The sequence below is a fragment of the Protobothrops mucrosquamatus genome, unplaced genomic scaffold, assembly GCF_001527695.2.
Source record: "Protobothrops mucrosquamatus isolate PMUCROS unplaced genomic scaffold, P.Mucros_1.0 scaffold108, whole genome shotgun sequence".
NCBI lineage: Eukaryota > Metazoa > Chordata > Lepidosauria > Squamata > Viperidae > Protobothrops > Protobothrops mucrosquamatus.
Genome location: NW_015386480.1, coordinates 1311292 through 1322721, shown reverse-complemented (window position 1 = coordinate 1322721; position 11430 = coordinate 1311292). Strand labels below are relative to the sequence as shown.

General features: G+C 37.3%; 1 protein-coding gene across 1 annotated transcript in view; it reads left to right on the top strand.

The window, feature by feature from the left end:
- ATRX (ATRX chromatin remodeler) overlaps window positions 1-11430 on the top strand; it is a 112126-nt gene that overhangs the window by 85828 nt on the left and 14868 nt on the right. Inside the window, exons 28-30 of the mRNA XM_015812713.1 lie at window positions 2168-2276; window positions 4212-4389; window positions 5844-6038. Coding sequence (XP_015668199.1) covers window positions 2168-2276; window positions 4212-4389; window positions 5844-6038 — 482 coding nt within the window. The remainder of the gene's footprint in view (window positions 1-2167; window positions 2277-4211; window positions 4390-5843; window positions 6039-11430) is intronic.

Genomic DNA, 11430 nt, shown 5'->3' with positions numbered 1-11430 from the left:
AGGGGGGGGGGGGGGGGGGGGGGGAGAGAAAAAAAATTCTATCTCTGAGCTGGCATGTTAAATAAAAGAGCATTATGAGCAGTGGTGTCTTCAAGACCCTTATCTTCTGGTTAAAACCTCTTTGGCTCTTTCACCCATCACGAGCTGTGGGAAAAGCAATGTGAGGCTCTTGTCGTCTTCCTTTTTCTTCCTTTATATCTTCAGTTTTCCCTTCAATTATTATTTGTCCTTTCAACAAGTCCATTCATTCTTCTTTTTTCAGAGGCAGAGATAAGGAATTGCCTATACTATTGTGCTTAGAGCAAGAAGTACTTTTTGTAAAGTCTCTCCTTGTATTCATATTTTTCACAGATCATTAGTAATTTTCTTATTTAGGAGAAAAATGTGAGGTTTCTCTAACCTCACAGCAATTCAGGAAGAATCTAATTCAGTTTTTCTCAACTATGTCAAATTTAACATAGGTGGATGTCAACTCCCAGAATTCCCCAGCCAATTAACATGGTTGAGAAACACTGATCTAATCTAACCATGGAATTAATTTTTTTGATTAATAGTTCTGGTTTAAGTGATTATCTATCCTGTGGGGTGGGGAGGCCTTTTTTTCTTGAAAAATTATAGCATTCAGGACTCCCTGAAATAACAACACAAATCCTCTACTTCTAAGATAGCTACATTGCTTTATTTTGAAAGCAAAGTTGTTAAAAATAGATTTTGCTCTCATCACCCATATTTTAAAATCCTTTTTGCCACTTACAGAGACTATAGCAAGCAAAATTTTTAAAAAGTAGAGCAACTAGCTGTTATAAATATTGTCTACAGTGATTAAGCATTTAATTTTAAAATTTACTTAGAAAATGTAATTTCCAAGAGACAGATCAATCAGTACAAAAACCAGAAAACAATTTCCTCGAATGAAAATTTCAGTGATAAAATACAGTTAACAAGCATCCATCCATCTAGCCACCCATCCACCCAACCAACCTCTTTAAAGATATGTTTAGTTAATTCTGTGGAATTTATACTTAACTTTTATTTGAAATCCTTCAGAATGAAGTTGTCTAAGTTGTAATGCAAATTGTTTAAATTAACCATATGCTTAATTGTGTCAGAATTGAAGTTGAGTACATCACATTCTGTAAGTTACATTTCAGTTCATTAGTTTTAGTCTGTGGCAATCTATGTTAACCCTAACTTTAGGTTCTAAATTATTGTTAGATATAAAAAATAGAATTTATTATAAGAATGATAAAACATGCCTTTGTGCCTTAAATAATGACTAGCGTCTCCTCTTTCTCTGTATTTCATAGGCGTTTAAAATAAGGGGCGGAAAAAACCAATACAGTTTTAAAGCAAGAATATAGTTTTTCACTGAGAAAACACAGCGTACCATTTATATATTTCTTGAGTGCATCACCCAAGAAATGTGTGGATATCTGGGAAAAGGCTGCTACATGTCTCCATTGTGTCAAATCTAATAATTAGAAGGAGTCCGGTGGCACCCTTTCAGACAGATTCAGTTAAAAGTTAGATGCTTTCATGAATTTCATAAGTAATATTTTAAAAAGAAATGGAAACTGTCAGAGGATGATAAACATATAAGGCTAAAGGATATAAGGAACGGCTGCTGGAATTGGGTATGTCTAGTTTAATGAAGAGAAGGACGCGGGGGGACGTGATAGCAGTGTTCCCATATCTCAGGGGCTGCCACAAAGAAGAGGGAGTCAAGCTATTCTCCAAGGCCCCTGAAGGCAGGACAAGAAGCAACGGGTGGAAACTAATCAAGGAGAGAAGCAACCTAGAACTAAGGAGAAACTTCCTGATAGTTAGAACAATTAACCAGTGGAACAACCTGCCTCCAGAAGCAGTGAATGCTCCAACACTGGAAGTTTTCAAGAAGAGACTGGACAGCCATTTGTCTGAAATGGTATAGGGTTTCCTGCCTGAGCAGGGGGTTGGACTTGATGACCTCCAAGGTCCCTTCCAACTTTACCATTACCTATTATTACCATTATTACCATTATTATTATTATTATTATTATTATTATTATTATTATTATTATTATTATTATTATTATTATTATTATTATTATTATTATTATTATTATTATTATTATTACACTTGCTTCCTTGTAAAATACACTTAAATCCATGCTTTTTAAACTCCTAGGTGAAGGAAAATGGTTCAGAAATATTGATTATTATCGGTTGGATGGTTCTACTACTGCTCAGTCAAGAAAAAAGTGGGCAGAAGAGTTTAATGATGTAACCAACATCAGGTAAGAATGAAAGGGTATGTAAGGAAGTGTCATGGTTCTGACAGATGAAACTCTTCAAAGAACTTCAAGGCATTGTTTACCTTAAAGAATCTTTATTAAAGAAGCATAGCATCGGCACTAACATAATGAAGCCAAAAACTGAATTCCCCTCCCCTGAGCACATAGCATCAAAGCACAATTCCCTCCTCCAATTAACAGTCATAAATCACATTCTCCAATTAGTTTGAAATGCAGGCTTCCCCCTTCAGTTCTCCAGCCCACCAATTCTTATCATCTCTTATTTCAATAACCTTGGTTCACACACTAGGTCCAGTATTGTTATGTCTAACTAAACTCTCATGCACATTCCTCCCCCCAGCATCATCTAACTCTAACTCTAAGAGTAAAACATAGGAAGAAAATGGTTGCATCTCCAACTGTTGTCAAAGCAAAAACATCCGACATTAGCAGCGTTGACAGGGAACCTTATCTGTAAGCCAGTAGCCCATGACTTTTGGGGCAGTCTAATCAATTGTCTCTTTTTCCAACCATTGAAATGAGATTATAAACCAGTATGAAAGACTGTGGATATGAAAATCACAGAAGAAATGCCATATCTCAAAGGCATTAAGGCCTGTGCTTGTATACAAACCAAATATGCTAGAATGATTCTAAATTTGACCACTGAATCAAAACCATATGTTCTGGAATATTAAACTAGAAAATACTAGAAATAGGAAATCTGCAGGAATTACCAGCAGAACTGTTTAAAATCATACAAAATGATGCCCTTAAATGCTTTATGCAACTTGAAATGCTTATATGAAGAACACTGCAGTGGGCAAAAGACCGGAAAACATCAATCTATATTCCAAAAAAGAGCATTGCTAAATAATGTTTAAAACATTAAACAACTGTCTTATATCGTGCTAATAGGTTAATGCTAGATTTCAACAGTCTTTGCATGATATACTGTACATGCTGGTTCAGAAGAAACAGGGCGTTCAGAATCATATTTCTTACATCCAGTGGATGATGGAAACAGAAAGGGAATTGCAAAAAGCTGCCTACTTTTACTGATTATACAACAGCTTTTGATTGTACACAATAAGCTGTGGATAATAGCTCTTAATGTATAATAAGCTTAATGTACATGCAGAATATATTGTGCTGGATTAGAAAAAAGAGAAAGTGGAGTTAAAATTTCTGCCTCAGAGATGCTGATGATAGTTCTTTGATGGCTGGAAGTGAGAAAGACTTAAGGAATCACTTGTTAAAGAAGAAAGCAGAGAGCGCAGGATAGGTCTGCTGCTTAATATTAAGGAACAAAACTTCAGAAGACAATGCCCACCAGTATAACTAGAGAAGCAGTTGATGCAGAAATCGGTTTTTTCTTCTTCTTGGGCTCACAAATTCACAGTGTGGTGAATATAGGTACGGAAGGGCTACGGGAGAGAAAGACTGTCCTGTCAGATGAAGTAGAGGAGGACAGAGAGCATCTTGAAGAAAATATGCAATTGGTACAAAAAGCTGTTCATTGTAGTTCAGGACACGAGGGTCAGTTTACAAAAGCTCTTAGAAGAAGGGACTAATAGTCCTAGTGAAATGATTTCCCTTCAGTCATGAGTTGTGTGCAGTTGAAGAACAAAAAATTCAATTCTATTTCTTCAATAATCATTTGTTGAAGTATAAGTTATACATAATTTGTGACAATATTCTGTAAGCTGAATTAGGCTATTTTACTTTTCTATCCTAGATGCATTATCTCTGACATAATAGTTTTTACAAGACACAAACTCAATGCAAGTCATAATATTATCATTTCAAAAGGATTTCATGCTACTTTTTCAGCCTTAAAAAGAACATTATTGTATGAACACACTTAGTGTGGAGAAAACCTATTAAATTTAGCCTATTAACCTATTTAATACCTTATTTTACTCTTTATTTTTGCAGAGGTCGCTTGTTTATTATTTCTACTAAAGCAGGTTCCCTTGGGATAAACCTCGTAGCAGCAAATAGAGTAATTATTTTTGATGCTTCTTGGAACCCATCTTACGATATTCAGAGTATCTTCAGAGTGTATCGTTTTGGGCAAACTAAACCAGTATATGTGTACCGATTTTTAGCTCAGGTAAGTCAGAACTGAATCTTTTCCATATAATTGAAGTCTGCTTTTCAAGTATATTTGGAATCATTGATTACAACACCTCTTGTAGTTCAAATTTTTAACATTCTACAGAGGAGATCACAAGGATGACACTTGTCTAATATATTGTCATATTTATTAATTTCATTGTAGCTTAAAGTTATTTTTCAAAAGGCATAATCTTTATTTTTAAATCTTATTCAGGTACATTTTCAAACTGCGTTAGATGCTATATATTTCTCTTTTGAATAGAACAGAAAGTTTATTTAGTCATCTAACCATATCAGAAGTATAAAACTAATGCAAATATACAAATAGAAAGAAAACAATAGGACATGTTCATACTAAGTTGTCGCCCCATCTAGTTGACCCCAATCTGATCTAAATATTCTGTCCTCTTTGAAATGGCCTTTGAAATTAAGTGTGTCGGTTCAAAAAGTAAGACAAGTCTTGGGTGCCCCAATATGTTTTTAAATAAGAATCTAAAAAGCATACTGGCTGGGGAATTCTGGAAGTTGAAGACCATACATCCTAAAGTTGCTAAAGCTGAGAAATACCAAGGTAGAGAATGTAATGAGAGAAGATGCTGGACCACGAATCCTTAGGCCTGATCTGGTGGGGCGCTCTCACATTCTGAAAGATTTCAAATGGCATAAAGTACAATAATATTGTTACGCGTTTGAAAGACTGAATACTGTAACCGCCCCTTGTGGAGTATGGCTGAGGTGCCAGTCTGTAGGTTGGCAGTCCCCAACCTTTCCGGCTTTGCGGACTGGGGGGGGGAGGGGAGGGTCTCATGCAAGCCTGCTGCTTCCGTGGCCTGGTGCTGAACAAGCCGCGGCTCGGGTTGGGAACCCCTGCTGTAGGTGGTTTTCCTGTGGGAGGAGGAAAGAAAGCCCTCAGTTGCCTGTTCTTCTCTGTAAAAGGGATTTGCATTGATTTTAGCATGTTTTCAGAGCTAGTCAAAGATTAAAGAGGAGGATCAAGAGTTTTGATATAATCAAAGATAAGGTCCGTTTCTTGGTAGCCAAATGATGTCTGCTAATGACATCAGAGACTAAGTTCTAGTTTGCCAATTTGAGGGGCTGAGTAGATTGAAAGGGCATAAGCAAATCTTCAGGTACCCTTTAGATTTTGGCCATGTGTTGTGTCAAGATAAATTTCTGCTTTTAGTTTTCTGGAAATGATAATATCATTTGCATAATTCTTGTTACTGCCACCATGCATGAAGTTGGCATTTTAAAATTGTAGTAACTTTCTACCTGCCTTTAAAAGCATGCTTACTTGAAGAAAGGCTATTCATCTAATCAGAATAACTACAATATTACGTGAATGAGTGAGATTAAATATTCTTGAAGGGTTTATGAGCCTGGTGGAACTAATAATAAACAGCAAAATACTAATACCATTGCCTGCATTAATGTATTTTTCTTTTAAAGGGAACCATGGAAGACAAGATCTATGATAGACAGGTAACAAAACAGTCATTGTCTTTCCGAGTGGTTGATCAGCAACAGGTTGAACGCCATTTTACAATGAATGAACTCACAGAACTTTACACATTTGAACCAGATTTACTGGATGATCCCAATTCAGAAAAGAAGAAGAAAAGAGACACACCCATGTTACCCAAAGTAAGCTCCTCTATGCAGTTATCATCTTTAGTTGCAAAATACGTAAGCCTTCTGTCCTTGCTAGAAAAAGGAAAGCAGAACAGCCAGGAGGGTGAAGGCAGGGGGCTACCTACTCTTTTAGTTTGTTTCTGACCACAGCCAGTTAGCTATGGTGGCCACAGCTGTAAGCCCAAGAATAATATCTTCTCTTTGTTGTCATCGAAGATCCTGTTGTCTTGGTCACTTGATAAAGCTATGGTTAATAATTCATCTTCCTTATTTTGATGCGGAGGATGTATTTTTTACTTCGTACAAAACGTTGGCTCCAATTTGAGAAGTATGTGAAAATATAATACTATTCTAGGCTTTCAACATATTTAGCTTTATTACGAGGGTCTATATTGAAATGAGTGCTTACTTAAGACAGGATAGATGGTCATTGCTTTTTGCCCAACCTTTAGAATCATCTTTGAGGTTTGCCAGCCAGTTGATCACTTGGTTGACAAAAAGATATCACCTGTTTCCAATTGCTGTAAACTAATTGTGCTGTATGTAAGCCATCTGATCAACCAGAGGGAACAAAAGGAGAAATGGAGGAAGGCGGAGGCAGGGTTACTTCGTTCTCCCAACAGGGAGGATCCTAGTTTATTTTTGCCATTATCGGGATTGCCAGAATGAAGAGGGAAGACATCTTTCCCTTGACCCTGCTTTCCTGCAGAATCCTGCCCGCTCCAAGGAAGGCTGGGAATGGGAACCATTGCACTGCTCCTGACTCTCAGCAGCTCCTCGTGCAAAGGTGGAGTAATACCTATTCAGACTTCATAAATGCCTAAGTTTCAGTACTAATTTTTTAAAAAAAAACTTTTAAAAGCAAAGATAATGGCATGAGATACAAATATGAATACAGATAGTCCTCAACCTTTCTTGCTACACTTGTTAAGTGAATCTGGCTTCCCCATTGACTTTGCTTGTCTGAAAGTTGCAAACGGTGATCACATGACTCTGGGGCACTGCAACCGTCATAAATATGAGTCAGTTGCCAAGCGTCTGAATTTTGACGATGTGATCATGGGGATGCTGCAGTGGTTGTAAGTGTGAAAAGCAGTCATAATTCACTTTTTTCAGTGCCTCTGTAACTTTGAACATCACTAAATGATCTGTTGTAAGTCAAGTTCTACCTGTATATTGTTTTGTACAGTGAGGGAAAAAATTATTTGATCCTCTCCTGATTTTGTACGTTTGCCCATTGACAAAGAAATGATCAGTCTATAATTTTAATGGTAGGTTTATTTTAACAGAGACACAATAATAACAAAAAATCCAGAAAAATGCATTTCAAAAAAGTTTTCAATTAATTTGCATTTTAATGAGTGAAATAAGTATTTGATCCCCTATCAATCAGCAAGATTTCTGACTCCCAGGTGTCTTTTATACAGGTAACGAGCTGTAATTAGGAGCACCCTCTTAAAAGGAGTGCTCCTAATCTCAGTTTGTTACCTGTATAAAAGACACCTGTCCACAGAAGCAATCAATCAGTCAATCAGATTCCAAACTCTCCACCATGGCCAAGACCAAAGAGCTATCCAAGGATGTCAGGGACAAGATTGTAGACCTACACAAGGCTGGAATGGGCTACAAGACTATTGCCAAGCAGCTTGGTGAGAAGTTGACCAACAGTTGGTGAGATTATTCGCAAATGAAAGAAACACAAAATAACTATCAATCTCCCTCGGTCTGGGGCTCCATGCAAGATCTCACCTCGTGGAGTTTCAATGATCATGAGAATGGTGAGGAATCAGCCCAGAACTATACGGGAGGATCTTGTCTATGGTCTCAAGGCAGCTGGGACCATAGTCGCCAAGAAAACAACTGTAACACACTACGCCGTGAAGGACTGGAATCCTGCAACGCCTGCAAGGTCCCTCTGCTCAAGAAAGGGCATGTACAGGCCCATCTGAAGTTTGCCAGTGAACATCTGAATGATTCAAAGGAGAACTGGGTGAAAGTGTTGTGGTCAGATGAGACCAAAATCGAGCTCTTTGGCATCAACTCAACTCACTGTGTTTGGAGGAGGAGGAATGCTGCCTATGACCCCAAGAACACCATCCCCACCTTCAAACATGGAGGTGGAAGCATTATGCTTTGAGGGTGTTTTTCTGGTAAGGGGACAGGACAACTTCACCATATCAACGGGACGATAGACGGGGCCATGTACCGTCAAATCTTGGGTGAGAACCTCCTTCCCTCAGCCAGGGCATTGAAAATAGGTCATGGATGGGTATTCCAGCATGACAATGACCCACACAACACACAGCCAAGGCAACAAAGGATTGGCTCAAGAAGAAGCACATTAAGGTCCTGGAGTGGCCTAGCTAATCTCCAGACCTTAATCCCATAGAAAATCTGTGGAGGGAGCTACAGGTTCGAGCTGCCAAACGTCAGCCTCGAAACCTTCATGACTTGGAGAGGATCTGCAAAGAGGAGTGGGACAAAATCATCCTGAGATGTGTGCAAACCTGGTGGCCAACTACAAGCAACGTCTGACCTCTGTGATTGCCAACAAGCGTTTTGCCACCAAGTACTAAGTCATGTTTTGCAAAGGGGTCAAATACTTCTTTCACTCATTAAAATGCAAATCAATTAATAACCTTTTTTGAAATGCATTTTTCTGGATTTTTGTTGTTGTTATATTGTCTCTCATTGTTACAATAAACCTACCATTAAAATTATAGACTGATCATTTTTTTGTCAGTGGGCAAATGTACAAAATCAGCAGGGGATCAAACAATTTTTCCCCTCACTGTATACTGTTGGATGGCACCTTTTGCTAAGGCAAAAATTATGGCAGTTCAATAGAAGAATTTGGTGGGAAATCAGTTCTTGTTAGAATTAGAATTCTTTATTGGCCAAGTATGATTAGACACACAAGGAATTTGTCTCTGGTGCAGAAGCTCTCAGTGTGCATGCAAAGCAACAGAGTAATATTAATCATAATAATGATACCAATTAAGAGGGGGTAGTAGGGAAGATGATAATAATAATAATACAGTCCTACGATATGGGTAAATATACTTAGATATAAGACAATACTGTGAGGACTAGGTGTTCAGCAGAGTGATGGCACAAGGGGAAAAACTGTCTCTGTGTCTAATTGTTTTAGCATGCAGTGCCCTATAGCAGCATCCCGAGGGAATAAATTGAAACAGTTTATGTCCGGGATGTGAGGGGTCTATAGATACCTTCTCAGCCCCTTCCTCAGTGGAAGGCAGGCTGGTTGTAATTGTATTTTCTGCAGTCCTAACTATCCATTGAATCTGTCCTGTTTGGTTGTAGTGCCAAACCAATTATAGAAGTATAGATTACAGATTCAGTAATTTCTCTGTAGAACTGTTTCAGCATCTCCTTGGGCAGTCTAAGCTTTCTGATGCAGGGAGACCATTCTTTGTTGTGTCTTTTTAATGACGGTTCTGATGTTAGGGGTCCATTTCAAGTCCTGGGACATTGTAGAACCAATATAGAACCCAATTATAGAGCTCAGTTCTTATCATGAAGGGATTTCAATTTTTTGAGTAAAATTACACACTGTAAATATTTTGAAGACCTTCTTGAAGATGGATGGATTTGCCCATGCAGCTCTGGTGAAATTCAGGCACCTTAGTAAACTTTGAGATCACATAAAATCTCTTATTCTCACATTGTCAGTGAATGTTCCTTTTATATTTTTAAAAAGAACCAGTGCAGATTATGGCTTTCATTGTAGAATTTTATTTTAAAGCACAACATTGAGACACATAGACTATTTCATGAGGAATTAGTGCTTGGTAATGGTTTTTAAAACTTTTGAATCCAAATTATTTTGTTTTTGAGATTGTTTTATTTTTCCATGTTCTGGCAGCAGACCAAGTTATTTCCTAAGGTGCATTCTTGGAGAGTTCTTATAAGGGCAGTCTGTGTTCTCATAGCTAGGAGCATTTGAGTAAGAATTAAAATGAGCATCAGTAGAAATCCTCTAGTCATTAAAGGCGTTTATTTACCAAAATGGGTGTAATGGGATTTTATACAGATAGCAAAAGACAATTGAACTCAGATTTACCCTAAAGTCTTATTTTTAAGATTTCTCATCTTTGAATTCCTATGTTTAAAAACTTCAAATATTCTTCTGGCAAACTGAGTGTTACATGTGGAAAAGAATTTAATAGTTCTAAAATATTTCCATGTAAATGATGCTTTCTGCACTATAAATTTTTAAGTCCAGAAATCTGATCTTCAGATTTGGCAGGTCATGCATGATCTGCGAAAATATCAACTGAAGCCATTGTTCCCCTGCTTGTCTCTTGTCTGCTGTTCACCTACACTGCTTCTGTTCATTTTTGCAATTCATTCCCATCCAACAGCAAGCAAGCAAGCCAGAGTGTAAAGGGTTGGTTCTTATCATAGTTGTGGGAGGCTGATATCCAAATTATTATTATTAACAGCATTAAAATATGTTCTGGTATGCATGAATTAAATTTCCTAGATTTTCTAACTTGTCTCTTGCCAGATTTCATTTTCATTTTTCATTGAGCCATAGGTCCAGGATTAGCCAGGTATTTTAACTGCAGGCATCCAAGGATACAAACTCTTGAATTCTTTATTCAAGAATCCTTTGATTTCCACTGTTCAAAAGACCAATTTAAAATTGTTTCATCCTTATTCCATGTTTGTAGATTCCTTTCAGAGAGATAGCCTTTGGCTCACATGCATTATATTTTCTGCTAACCTTTTGTATCCTGAGCTTGTATAAAATGTCTTTTTATATCAGAATTCAAATAATTTCTGGTGGGTTGCCATTAATACTGAATTAGAACGTTTAAAGTACCAACATGTTAATTATATTTCTGTACAAGAGCAAAAATGGAAACCATGAAATTTTGGCCTCTTGAGCATTTCATAAAAATTTAATTGCAAGGAGAACATTAAATCATTTATGATTTATAATTCCTTTCAAGTTGACAGTTTTTTGCAATACAAAATTCTAGAAGTCCTGAGTTGGTATGTGACTAATAGATCACTAATAGGATACATAGGTCTTGTTTCTCCTCATATTTCCCTGAGAGTAAGTCTTATTAAATTCTGTGAGTCTTCATTCTAAATAATCACACATAAATTTACATTTTCTATTGTTTAAATACTGCTGAAAGAATATAATACCTATCAGTAATTGAAAGGGGGAAGGTTGCCCAAATTACTCTTCCTGGATTTTGCATGATAATTAAAATGCTTTAATATGCATTGTAAAGATCACTTGGAGGTGGGAGATACTTCCAATGTAATCTACCGAGTCCCCTGCATGGATTGCCCCTGTGACTCTATAGGACAGATGGGGAGGAAGCTAACCATTAGATTGCAAGAGCACAAGCGAGCGGTAAGATGA